The sequence below is a fragment of the Procambarus clarkii genome, chromosome 6 (genome assembly GCF_040958095.1).
Source record: "Procambarus clarkii isolate CNS0578487 chromosome 6, FALCON_Pclarkii_2.0, whole genome shotgun sequence".
Classification (NCBI taxonomy): Eukaryota; Metazoa; Arthropoda; class Malacostraca; order Decapoda; family Cambaridae; genus Procambarus; species Procambarus clarkii.
The window spans coordinates 32,859,887-32,874,379 of NC_091155.1; the positions used below are offsets into that span (position 1 = coordinate 32,859,887).

The window sequence follows — 14,493 nt, forward strand, 5'->3', positions numbered from 1 at the left end:
ACTGCAGAAGGCCTATTGGCCCATACGAGGCAGCTCCTATTATAACCACCGAAGGAGAAAGTAAAAGGAATAAGAAGAGGATAGCAAGGGAGCGTAGAAGACAATGGACAGAAAAAGGGAGAAGAGACAAAGAAAGGGAAAGAGAAAGAAAGAAATGGAAGGGGGAAAGCTTATGTTAAGTCACGTTTGTTAGAAAGATTAGAGCATTTGAGTATATACTGTGAAAGGGAAGAGTCCACAGCAACAAAGCCAGGACTCAAGTTCATGTTGGGTACATTGTTAATAAGAGCCGATTCTACAAGACGGCGTCTGTGTAGAGTAGAGGCAGGAAAGATTATTTTGGAGGAAGACCAATCACTGGGATGATTAGAATCCCTCACATGGCAGAAGAGAGCATTGTTAGTGTCTGCAGACATAACACTTCTCTTGTGTTCTTTAAGTCTGTCATTCAGTGTACGGCCAGTTTCGCCAAAGTATTGGAGAGGACAAGATGAACAGGAAATAGAGTAGACACCAGCAGCATTAGAAGCAGGAGGAGCAGTGTGAACTAGATTGCTACGAAGTGTGTTAGTTTGTCGAAAGGCGATTTGGATCTAATGCCTCCTTAGTGTACCATTATTGCTTTATTTATAAATTCTCTTCAACCGGATTAATAATTAAAACAATTTCCCCCTTCCTGCTGTAGCGTATTTATCATGTTAAAACTTAGACAAGTACAATGACCATTATGTAAAGCCAGGATGTTGACAGCCGCTCTGGGATGATTATTGTGGTATATGTATCTGATTATAATGAAAATATTCAGACTGTCACAAATAGTTTGGGATGTTCAGTGTGGGGTAAACAGGAGCACTACTGACTTGTCATAGAATGTGAATAAAGTTGTGATTATTAATTGTTACTTAAATTACGTTGTAAGAACAGTAAGTAAGTAAGAACAGTAAGTAAGTAAGAACAGTAAGTAAGTAAGAACAGTAAGTAAGAACAGTAAGTAAGTAAGAACAGTAAGCTTACTGTTAAAGAGGTGACAAGTTTTAGTAAGCACGAAGGCCCCTGTGATTGTAACTAACTAGAATGATTGTGGTGCTGGGGGCTGGAGCTCTCCCCAACTGATTGTGGTGCTGGGGGCTGGAACTGTTCCCAACTGATTGTGGTGCTGGGGGCTGGAACTCTCCCCAACTGATTGTGTTGCTGGGGGCTGGAACTCTCCCCAACTGATTGTGGTGCTGGGGGCTGGAACTCTCCCCAACTGATTGTGGTGCTGGGGGCTGGAATTGTCCCCAACTGATTGTGGTGCTGGGGGCTGGAACTGTTCCCAACTGATTGTGGTGCTGGGGGCTGGAATTGTCCCCAACTGATTGTGGTGCTGGGGGCTGGAACTGTCCCCAACTGATTGTGGTGCTGGGGGCTGGAATTGTCCCCAACTGATTGTGGTGCTGGGGGCTGGAACTGTTCCCAACTGATTGTGGTGCTGGGGGCTGGAATTGTCCCCAACTGATTGTGGTGCTGGGGGCTGGAACTGTCCCCAACTGATTGTGGTGCTGGGGGCTGGAACTCTCCCCAACTGATTGTGGTGCTGGGGGCTGGAACTGTCCCCAACTGATTGTGGTGCTGGGGGCTGGAACTGTTCCCAACTGATTGTGGTGCTGGGGGCTGGAACTGTCCTAAAATGCCTTTTCTTCTCTTCTCAATCAATAAAGAACTAATTGTTAATGAAAATGATTGTTCCCTAAACTATTATAAATTGCCAACAATAAGACAACCAGCCGGGTAGTTTTATGCGGCGCTCAGGCATCGTTGCATCCGGTTTATCTCCCAAGGTTAACGTGTTAACATCCTCCCGTGGTTGTCATTGCTTGTTAACATTCTCCCGTGGTTGTCATTGCTTGTTAACATCCTCCCGTGGTTGTCATTGCTTGTTAATATCCTCCCGTGGTTGTCATTGCTTGTTAACATTCTCCCGTGGTTGTCATTGCTTGTTAACATCCTCCCGTGGTTGTCATTGCTTGTTAACATTCTCCCGTGGTTGTCATTGCTTGTTAACATTCTCCCGTGGTTGTCATTGCTTGTTAACATTCTCCCGTGGTTGTCATTGCTTGTTAACATCCTCCCGTGGTTGTCATTGCTTGTTAACATTCTCCCGTGGTTGTCATTCTTTGTAAACTTCACCTCTCCCTCACCTGTCGCACTGTCTTCCTCCCACGGGGCCTCCCACCAGTTACAGTCAATCAATTAATAAAAACATTTAAAAAAAATTATATTACAGATCTTAAAAAAGTACATTGCTGTCAATAGGTTTGTGTGAAGCAATACACACAAACCTTCAATATGTTGTGAATAACAATATATGTGTATATATATATATATATATATATATATATATATATATATATATATATATATATATATATATAATGGTTTCTAATCTCCGAAAATGCTGGTTTAGACAATGGTAATCCAGTCCTAAAAGATATCCCCGGTGCTCAAGTATCCTAATCTTAAAGTTCCGAATGGAACTCCCGATATATCCAGCATTACAGCTGGAACAATTATACATATATACGACATTTGAGCACAAGGGGGTAGGCACTTTATCTTTAAATTTAAAATAAGAGCCTATAGTATTTGTGTTGACATAGGCTCTTATTTTAAATTTAAAGATAAAGCGCCTACCCCCTTGTGCTCAAATGTCGTATATATGTATAATTGTTCCAGCTGTAATGCTGGATATATCGGGAGTTCCATTCGGAACTTTAAGATTAGGATACTTGAGCACCGGGGATTATCTTTTAGGACTGGATTACCATTGTCTAAACCAGCATTTTCGGGGATGATATAGAAATTATATATATATATATATAATTTCTGTCAGTGATTCAGAAGTTTATTATGTGTTAGTTACATGTAATGTGTAATAATGATCATTAACACGTTAAATCTTACGGTAACTACTCTTTGAGTATACATGAGAGAGCGAGAGAGGTCGGCCACCGCACAGGAGCACTGTGGGGCCGTGTGAAGCCTCGTGTTCTCAGAGGTGAGTGCACTTACCCGACCACCGTCCAGGAGGAGACCGAAGCTGCCCTTCATCAAGCCGGGACCATCACTGCCACTGATGAAGACCTTGAGGGAGGTCCCGCCCGGGCCCCCGGGGTCCAGCTGGGGGCCCACAGCCAAGCTCAGCTCCACCTCTCCCTCCTCCTCACCCCACCCAACCTGTTAATTATACACTTTATATGACTACCTCTTTATGTGGAACACAAACAGAGGCTCCACTGTTGCACTAATTACTCGAATGTGAAGCTACTGAAGCCCTGCGCATCAAACTAAACATTAATTCAGCAACAGCAGCTGCATTAGACGCACATTCCACGGCCACTACAATGATTAGAAAAGCCGTTAAAGAATGGGACTCACTAGTGAACATTCTGCATCTACATCCGCCCCCAAGATAACGTTATTAAAACACGACTAAAACAGAAGAGAAAAAGAAACAGGGAAAAAGGAGGAAACCCCACCTCCATTTAAAACTTTGACCCAAATATCAGAGTAACAAGGTTATCGTGAATAACCGAACTCAATTACGGGCTCACCATAGCCCGTGCTACATGGACATTTCGTTCTGAGTAGCTAAATCTAAAACAACAACAACAGACTACCTTTTGTGGTGCAGGACCAGGAGTGTGGTGGAGGGTGTGCTGGACCAGGAGTGTGGTAGAGGGTGTGCAGGACCAGGAGTGTGGTAGAGGGTGTGCTGGACCAGGAGTGTGGTAGAGGGTGTGCAGGACCAGGAGTGTGGTAGAGGGTGTGCAGGACCAGGAGTGTGGTAGAGGGTGTGCAGGACCAGGAGTGTGGTAGAGGGTGTGCAGGACCAGGAGTGTGGTGGAGGGTGTGCAGGACCAGGAGTGTGGTAGAGGGTGTGCAGGACCAGGAGTGTGGTAGAGGGTGTGCAGGACCAGGAGTGTGGTAGAGGGTGTGCAGGACCAGGAGTGTGGTAGAGGGTGTGCTGGACCAGGAGTGTGGTAGAGGGTGTGCAGGACCAGGAGTGTGGTGGAGGGTGTGCAGGACCAGGAGTGTGGTAGAGGGTGTGCAGGACCAGGAGTGTGGTAGAGGGTGTGCAGGACCAGGAGTGTGGTAGAGGGTGTGCAGGACCAGGAGTGTGGTAGAGGGTGTGCTGGACCAGGAGTGTGGTAGAGGGTGTGCTGGACCAGGAGTGTGGTAGAGGGTGTGCTGGACCAGGAGTGTGGTAGAGGGTGTGCTGGACCAGGAGTGTGGTGGAGGGTGTGCAGGACCAGGAGTGTGGTAGAGGGTGTGCTGGACCGTGATTGGGGATAATAATGTGTTAAACCACAACGATGAAGATAAAGATGTAACTTTAAACAATAAATATTAAGTTAAGTTAACCAAGAATACCTGAGACTTGTGGCCGCCCAGGACGCCTGCCTAGACCTACCCAGGCCACAGTATAACCCAGTTACTGACTCTCCCCAGAACGCCACCCACAACAGTTGCCTTACTCTCCGATATTTATTGACTTCTAGGCGAATAGATCAAATGAAGGGAAGAACAAGATCGGTTTGTGTTCTTCCCAGGCATTGAACGCACGTTCCTCGGTTGTGAGTGGAGGACGTAGACCACTGTGCTACGATTATGTTAAGAAGATGTTTGGTTCATTTTAGCATATTGTTCTATATCTGTGTGAGAGACTACGCTGATGTTCAGTATGTTGCAATGCATCGTCAACATCATGGTATAAAATGATGTTGAAGATGTATTATATCATGATGTTGAGAATGTATTATATCATGATGTTGAGAATGTATTATGTCATGATGTTGAGAATGTATTATGTCATGATGTTGAGAATGTATTATGTCATGATGTTGAGAATGTATTATATCATGATGTTGAGAATGTATTATGTCATGATGTTGAGAATGTATTATATCATGATGTTGAGAATGTATTATGTCATGATATAAAACATCCTCAGCATGTAGACGATGAGTCACAATAACGTGGCTGAAGTATGTTGACCAGACCACACACTAGAAGGTGAAGGGACGACGACGTTTCGGTCCGTCCTGGACCATTCTCAAATCAAGACTTGAGAATAGTCCAGGACGGGACCATTCGGGACGCCACTACCACCCCCGGTCCCAAGGATTACGAATCTGAGCGCTGTCCACTCAGCTACCAGGCCCCTTTAGTTGTTTAGCTCCATGTTCTCTAAGCTTGATCAGTTTAACTTAGAAGCATCTAGCAGAAGCTTAGGGCGCTAGTGGTTCGGAAGTTTCATGTGCAATGTAAACAGTGTAAATGTCTTGTAGTCGCTCAGTAAACAGGGAGCATTTTACTACAGGTTTCCCCGTATCCCTTAAGCTAACTAATATTGGCAAGTGAGCTGTCTATAGATGGTTGGGTATGTGGGGTTTGGGGTCTTACTGAGGCTTATGACAGACATGTAGCGACAGCAACACGCTGGAGTAGAGTCAGCCTAACACCTTACCTTCATAGAGCCTTGACCATGAGGCGCGCCTCCCAGGTAGAGCCACAGAGTAGTGTCCAGGGCCAGCTTGCCAGCCCAACTGACGCGCAGAGACCTCACCTCGACCTTCTGCAGGGACCCGTCCTCCTCGTTGACGGCGCCGCCCGCCTCGCCTGTACTCGCCACACACACAACCTTGTTAGTACTCCACCATCACCACCACTACCACCATCACCACCACTACCACCACCACTACCACCATCACCACCACTACCACCATCACCACCACTACCACCATCACCACCACTACCACCACCACCACCACTATCACCATCACCACCATTACCACCATCACCACCACTACCACCATCACCACCACTACCACCACCACCACCACTATCACCATCACCACCATTACCACCATCACCACCACTACCACCATCACCACCACTACCACCATCACCACCATTACCACCATCACCACCACTACCACCATCACCACCACCACCACCATCACCACCACTACCACCATCACCACCACTACCACCACCACCACCACTACCACCATCACCACCACTACCACCACCACTACCACCATCACCACCACTACCACCACCACCACACCTTGCATGAACGCATCCCCCTAATGTGCTAAGCAGCTGTAAATTCTTCATTGGAAAAACAAACAATATTTTGAATTTCCCCACAAATAATGAAAGGTTAGAGAAGGCTAAGAATAATGTTATATCCAGCATTGGTATATTGTCATTCAGAGTTATAAATGGTACTCTACACTACAATGTTGCACACAACTGCACTGTGCTCTACCACACCTCAAACATATATACATTTGTATTTTTGTAAATGTAAAACAAAATCGTGACATTAGCCATGGGTATTTGTGTAGTGTTATAATGACCAATAATTAATGTGTTAGCGTCAGAAGTCATGTGTTAGAACATTGATCTAAAATATTTTCTTATTGCAAAAAAATACCGCAAAATTCTCAGACTAAAGGCATTGTTAAGCAATAGTCACAACAAAGTAATAATTGCATTTGAAGCAATAAAGAAAGCAAGACAATTTGAGAGTGAGGAAAGGTGACCATTACTAAGACAAGTGAAGAAAGATCGTACTCGTTATCCTGAGGTTAAGGTACTTCGCCGCAACTCCCATGGTCCTCAAGCTAAACTCGCCGGAAAACTCCTCGTTTTCCTCCTTCAGCGACAGGAAGACGCGCACGACTTCCTCTTCGCCTCCCTCAGGCGTGGTGATGAAGACCGACGGGCTCCATATCACCTGATGCATCAATTGCGGCGTCGACATTTGAACGCGGATGGCGTAGCGTGCCCTGTCCGCCACCAGCTCCAGCCCGGCCATCTGCGTGACGCCCTCCCGGGACCCAGCCAACCCTAAGCAACCATAAATGTTAAACACATATATAATGAGGCGTCTAAACTCCCACCACACCTTGTTTATATTTACACTCAACATATATACTGTAACGTGTGTTTTTATCTATGACAAACGAGTCTTCTAACATGAAACTATATTCAATTTGTGGTTCGTTTCCTAACATTCATCGGATATTCTCATCCACAAAACACAGTTATATATGTAGTGCACATCATCAGGCTCTGGCAGTCATGGTGGAGAGTGCAGCTTTGGTATACCTGTTTACATAGACTTGCTGAGAATAGCGAGTAGGTTACACCGCTACTACCGTACTAGTAAGTCTACTGTTACTATACCTTTTGCTGTCGTCGATACTGCTTTTGTTGTCAGCGATATTGCAACTGCTTTTGTTGTTACTGGTATTACTGTTGTTGTTGTTGTTGTTACTGGTATTACTGTTGTTGTTGTTGTTGTTGTTACTGGTATTACTGTTGTTGTTACTGGTATTACTGTTGTTGTTGTTGTTGTTGTTACTGGTATTACTGTTGTTGTTGTTGTTGTTACTGGTATTACTGTTGTTGTTGTTGTTGTTACTGGTATTACTGTTGTTGTTGTTGTTGTTACTGGTATTACTGTTGTTGTTGTTACTGGTATTACTGTTGTTGTTGTTGTTGTTACTGGTATTACTGTTGTTGTTGTTGTTACTGGTATTACTGTTGTTGTTGTTGTTGTTACTGGTATTACTGCTGCTGTTGTTGTTACTGGTATTACTGCTGCTGCTGTTGTTACTGGTATTACCACCACTGTATTACTACTAGTCCAATACAAACACTTGTGCTAATAAAGTGTGGTTTGATGATAATCTTATAAGTGTATCATTTGGGAAACAATAGCATAAAATTATTAATTTAAAAACTGGAACAATTGAGAACAGACATTAAAAAAAATGGTTTGATTCTATATATTGTTTGGGTGGCTATGGTGATTCTGTATGTTATATGGCTGGGAACAATGATTCTATCAATATTTATAAAATGTTGATTTGTTTGTTGTTTTTGTCGTTCTGTCTTTTCGTTTGTCCAAAGGACAAAGTCAGATGCTTGAAGCTAGACTCGCCAAACTTTGCAACGGGAATGGGCTGGTGTATGGGATGGACATTGGCTGATCTTGATCTTGACATGATTTCAGGGCTTTAGTGTCCCCGCGGCCCGGTCCTCGACCAGGCCTCCACCCTCAGGAAGCAGTCCGTGACAGCTGACTAACTCCCAAGTACATATTTACTGCTAGGTAACAGGAGCATCAGGGTGAAAGAAACTCTGCCCATCGTTTCTCGCCGGCGCCCGGGATCGAACCCCGGACCACAGGATCACGTGATCAGTGTTCTGTCCGCTCAGCCACCGTCTCCCGTGCTGGTCAGGATCGGCCTACATTAAATGTGTTTAGCATTTATGCTAAATGCAGTGATGCATTTATGCTAAATGCATATATGCACTTATGCTAAATGCATTTATGCATTTATGCTAAAGGTCAATTAACATTTATGAATACCCACAGGCAAGTCAAGTGTGTAATGCTTGTTGTGTTTCCCCTAAAGTTTTTAGTAGTTGTAATAATATATTTTCTGAGAGAAGAGAGAGGGGTCAAGCATGGTGGGGGGGAGGAAGAGAAGGGGACAAGGGAAAGGATGGAGGATCGAGGGGTAAGGGGTAAAATACTGGAGGGACCTGTCCCTCCAGTATTTTCCATGTGTATATTATTTGGTGTCTCTCTCGTCTCTTTTCTAGTGAGTACATTTGGAGGGCTTTGAGACGATCCCAATAATTTAGGTGCTTTATCTCGTCTATGCGCGCCGTATATGTTCTCTGTATTCCCTCTATTTCAGCAATCTCTCCTGCTCTGAAGGGGGAAGTGAGTACTGAGCAGTACTCAAGACGGGACAACACAAGTGACTTGAAGAGTACAACCATTGTGATGGGATCTCTGGACTTGAAGGTTCTCGTAATCCATCCTATCATTTTTCTGGCTGACGCAATACTTGCTTGGTTATTCTCCCTAAACGTTAGGTCGTCGGACATCATTATTCCCAAATCCTTGACATGCTGTTTTCCTACTATGGGCAGATTCGATTGTGTTTTGTACCCTGTATTATGTTTTAGATCCTCATTTTTGCCGTATCTGAGTACCTGGAATTTATCACCGTTAAACATCATGTTATTTTCTCCTGCCCAATCGAAAACTTTGTTAATATTTGTTTGTGGTTTATCAATGTCTTCAGCAGAGGTAATTTTCATGCTGATTTTTGTATCATCTGCAAAGGATGACACGAAGCTGTGACTTGTGTTTTTGTCTATATCTGATATGAGAATAAGGAACAGCAGTGGTGCAAGGACTGTACCTTGAGGTACAGAGCTTTTAACTGCGCTCGGACTCGATTTTACTTGATTGACTGTTACTCTTTGTGTTCTGTTCGACAGGAAATTGAGTATCCAGCGTCCTACTTTACCAGTTATACCCATTGACCTCATTTTGTGTGCAATCACTCCATTGTTACATTTGTAGAATGCCCTTGCAAAATCTGTGTATACGACATCTGCATTATGTTTTTCTTCTAATGCCTCAGTGATTTTGTCATAGTGGTCAAGTAGCTGAGAGAGTCATGATCTTCCTGCTCTAAATCCATGTTGGCCTGGATTGTGGAGGTCATTGGTTTCCATGAATCTAGTGACCTGACTCCTGATCACTCTCTCAAATACTTTTATTATGTGGGACGTTAGTGCAACTGGTCACGGACAATGCTGGGTAACCCCCCCTGGTATGTATGTGTGTGTGTGTGTGTACTCACCTAGTTATTCTTTGCCTGCTTTGCTACCACCCTTGTGTAGAGTGGCAATGTCTGCTGCTTTAAGCGCATCTGGTATCTCCCCCGTGTCCAAGCTCTTCCTCCACACTATACTGAGTGCCTGTGCTACTTGCACTTTGTATTTCTTTATAAATATTGAATTCCATGAGTCTGGACCCGGGGCTGAGAGCATGGGCATATTGTCAATTTCTCTTTCAAAATCTGCCACGCTCGTGTTGATATCAGTTATATTTACAGGTGTTTGAATATCATTCATAAAGAAATTGTCCGAATCTTCCACTTTCATGTTGTGTATCGAAGTGCTAAACATGTCCTCATACTGCTTTTTTAGGATTTCACTAATTTCTTTGTCATCCTCAGATTATGAACCTTCACTAATACGAATAGGTCCAATACTGGCAGTGGTTTTCGCTTTTGATTTAGCATATGTGAAGAAATATTTTGGGTTTTTCTTTATTTCTTGAATTGCTTTCTGTTCTAGTTGCCTTTCTTCAGTCTGATAGGAATGCTTCAGTCTTTGTTCGATTTCTTCAATCTCCCTGTTTAAATTATTTCTTCTTTGTATGTTTAGTCGTGTCTGCTTAAACATTTCCGTTAATGTCTTCCTTCTTTTGTAATGTCGTCTGCGTTCTCTCTCTACATTGGACCTCTTTCTGGCTTTCCTCAAAGGAACATGTTTCATGTTTCAGACTTCATATGCTTCAGAAGTCAGTTTTTCTATTCCTTGTGTAGGATTTTTATTTCTTAGAACATTTTCCCATTGAATGTTTGTATTGATGAAAATTGTTTGAATGGGGAAAAGACGGAAGAGATACAGGAACTGCTGGGTAACACTTCCATACATATACAACACTATAAGTGTGCGAGGGGAAAGGAAGGTGAGTGGAGGTAGGACGAAGCGAGGGGCAGAAGAGGGCACTGGGGAGGAGGAGGCGACGGGGCAGAATGCTGGGAGAATAAGGAGAGGGTACCCGGGCACCGCAGGGTACCCCCTCTCTATGTATGGATAGATGGGAGACAGACAGACACGGACAATGCTGGGTAACCCCCCCTGGTATGTATGTGTGTGTGTGTGTGTACTCACCTAGTTATACTCACCTAGTTGTGCTTTCGGGGGTTGAGCTCTGGCTCTTTGGTCCCGCCTCTCAACCGTCAATCAACTGATGTAAAGATTCCTGAGCCTACTGGGCTCTTTCGTATCTATATTTGAACTGTGTATGGAGTCAGCCTCCACCACATCACTGCCTAATGCATCCCACCTGTTAACTACTCTGACACTAAAAAAGTTCTTTCTAACGTCCCTGTTGCTCATTTGGGTACTCAGTCTCCACCTGTGTCCCCTTGTTCGCGTACCACCCATGTTAAAAGTTTATCGTTATCTACCCTGTCAATTCCTTTGAGAGTTTTGTAGGTAGTGATCATGTTTCCCCTTACTCTTCTCTCCTCAAGTGTCGTAAGGTGCATCTCATGCAGCCTTTCCTCGTAGCTCATGCCTCTTAGTTCTGGGACTAGCCTAGTGGCACACCTCTGAACATTTTCCAGCTTCTTCTTGTGCTTGACAAGGTACGGGCTCTATGCTGCGGCCGCATACTCCAGGCTTGGTCTCACATATGCGGTATACAAGGTTCTGAATAATTCCTTACACAGGTTCCTGAAGGCTGTTCTGATGTTAGCCAGCCTCGCGTATGCCGCAGATGTAATTCTCTTTATTCTTATTCTTGCCCGAATTCTTGTAATTCTTGCCAGAAACACTATGCGTACTAGTGGCTTTAGGTATTGTGTGTACTAGCTCTATTTATAAATCCAACATTATGTTTGTAAATCAACTATGCATGTACTTTCCTGAGCAAAATTTACTTTAATTTACTACTATACTTGATGTGGGCTTCAGGAGACAGGTTTGGGTATCAACTCAACTCCTAAATCTTTCTCTCTATCCGTTTCGTATAGTACTTCACCTCTCATTCGGTCTCCTGTGTCTGGTTTCCTGTTACCACCGTCTAGTTTCATTACCTTGCATTTACTCGGGTTGAACTTTAGTAGCCATTTGTTGGACCATTCATTCAGTCTGTCTAGGTCATCTTGTAGCCTCATTCTACCTTCCTCTGTCTTAATCCTCCTCATAATTTTTGCATTATCAGCAAACAATGAGAGGAACGATTCTGTACCTTCTGGGAGATCATTTACATATTAGAAACAGTATAGGTCCAAGGACTGATCCCTGTGGGACTCCACTGGTGACGCCTCGCCAATCTGAGACCTCACCCCTCACAGTGACTTGCTGTCTTCTATTGCTTAGGTACTCCCATATCCAATGGAGTACCTTCCCTTTCACTCTTGCCTGCATCTCTAGCTTGTGCACTAATCTTTAATGAGGAACTGTGTCAAAGGCTTTCTGGCAATCCAAAAATATGCAGTCTTCGCAGCCCTCTCTGTCTTGCCTGATTTTTGTTGTATGTTCATAGAATTCAATTAATCCTGTGAGGTATGTTTTGCCTTCCCTGAACTCATGCTGGTGTTGTGTTACAAAGTTATTTTGCTCCAAATGCTCCACTAGCTTTTTTGCACAATCTTCTCCCTCTTGCATGGAATGCAAGTTAAGGACACTGGCCTGTAGTTCAGTGCCACCTGTCTATCACCTTTCTTGTACATGGGGACTACATTATCCATCTTCCTGATTCTTGGCAGTTCACCTGTTGAAAGTGATTTGTTATACACCTTGGACTGTGGCAGGCACAGTGCTTCTGCTCCTTCCTTTAGTATCCATAGTGAGATTACATCCAGGTCTACAGCCTTTGTCACATCCAACTCTAGCAGATGTTTCCTCACCTCCGTACTGGTAATCTCAAACTCCCCTAATGGTGCATGGTTAGATATTCCCTCTATTATCTCTGGGACTTACCCCTTGCTCTAATGTGAAGACCTCCTGGAATTTGTTATTCAGTTCCTCGCACGTTCCTTGTGGTTTGTAGTGAATCTGTCTGCCCCTATCCTCAGTTTCCTTACCTGTTCCTTCGCTGTTTGTTTCCCCCTGATGTGGCTATGCAGTAATTTAGGTTGAGTCTTTGCCTTGCTTCTTATGTCATTTTCGTAAATGACATAAGAAATGACTTTCTGCCTCACTTCTCACCTTGACATATTCATTCCTGGCACTCTGGTATCTTTCTCTTCTCTCAAGTGTTCTGTTTCTCCACGCCCTTGTACTGTGTTGCTTTGCTACCTTACGTCTCTGATTAAACTATAAATTTCTCGTCTGCATTTCCATTTTTTTCTTTTAGACTGGGACAAACTTTTCTGCTGCCTCCTTACACTTTTGCCTGATGTAGTCCATCATGTCTTGGGCCGTATTTCCTCTGAGCTTTGTTTCTCATATTATATCTGTTAGGAATTTTCTTATCTCCTCATAGTTTCCCTTTTGGAATGCCAACCTTTTGTTTTCTGGGTCCTTCCTTGAGTACATTAACTCTACTTTGACTAGATACTCAAACATCAGTACACTGTGATTCCCCATTCCCACGGGGGCTTAGAAACCGATTTCCCTTATGTCGGAGTCGTTCAGAGTGAAGACTAGGCTGAGTCTCGCTGGTTCATCATTGCCTCTCATTTTCGTGGGTCACCTGACATGCTGGCTTAAAAAGTTTTTTGTCGCCACTTCCAATAATTTAGCTCTCCATGTTTCCTCCCCTCCATGCGGTTCTTTGTCCTCCCTGTCTATCCTTCCGTGATTGAAGTGCTCCCAAGATGAGCAGATGGGATCGATTTCAACAGGCTGCAGAGGTTGATCTCTCAATTATAGTGTTAACTGCTATGTTGTTTCTGTCATAATCTTGCCTGGGTCTTCTGTTATTTGGTGGAGGGTTATATATCACTGCTACTACTACTCTTAGTCCTGCCATCATCATCATGGTGCTTGTTATGTAGTCTCTGAACCCCTTACAGCCCGGAATAACCATCTCCTCGAAACTCCATTCCTTTCTTAGCAGCAGGGCCACTCCACCTCCTCCCTTTCTCTCCCTCTCTTTCCTTATTACACTGTAGTCCTGGAGAAACAATGCATTCGTTATGATTCCTGAGAGTTTTGTTTCTGTGAGTCCAATTACATCTGGGTTCACTTCTTGTGCTCTTTCCCTAAGTTAATTTGCCTTGTGTTTAATCCCATCTATGTTCGAGCACATTATCTTGAAGCTGACTCTCTTCTGTCCATCCTCAGTTTATGTTCATTCCACAGGAGTAGGGAGACATGGAGGGTCCAGGGTGGGAGTGCCTAGGAAGGGGGACCTGAAGGTTCTGGGGTAGGAGGTGGCTGGGAGGATCTGGTACGGGGAGGTTAGGAGGGTCTAGGGTGGTGAGGCTGAAAGGGCCTGTGGTCAATTATCCACCAATCAATAATTTTGGGATGGGGGGGGGGGGTCAATTTGGGGTCACCTAATATCACTATACTCAAGTGACACTCCAGGCATTGTTAAAAAATGGCATACCCAGGTACGCCACTGGGTATCAGTGGCATATCTGAGACCTTTCCATATCTCAGCAACATAATGGATAGAGCCATGAGCTACCGGGTTTGTGGCGGGTGGGGAAAGTGGAGAGAGTAAGGGAACAGGAGATGGGTGGAGATGATAACGGGAGGGGATTGCATTCTATGAAAGGAAAGAGGGGCTAAGCTAGAGGGGGATTGGTGATGAGGGGAGGGGCGGGAGTGGGGGAGAGAGGACGGGGGGAGGGGCATCGTTGTGTGAGGGGGATGGGA

At 44.3% G+C, this 14,493-nt stretch overlaps 1 protein-coding gene across 2 annotated transcripts in view; it reads right to left on the reverse strand.

The window, feature by feature from the left end:
- Positions 1-14,493, reverse strand: part of LOC123753944 (uncharacterized) — a 260,619-nt gene that overhangs the window by 157,164 nt on the left and 88,962 nt on the right. For both annotated transcript variants that reach the window (XM_069308142.1, XM_069308152.1), the window contains 3 exons: positions 6,625-6,900; positions 5,510-5,661; positions 3,052-3,216 (listed from right to left, as the gene is read on the reverse strand). In XM_069308142.1, coding sequence (XP_069164243.1) covers positions 3,052-3,216; positions 5,510-5,661; positions 6,625-6,900 — 593 coding nt within the window. The remainder of the gene's footprint in view (positions 1-3,051; positions 3,217-5,509; positions 5,662-6,624; positions 6,901-14,493) is intronic.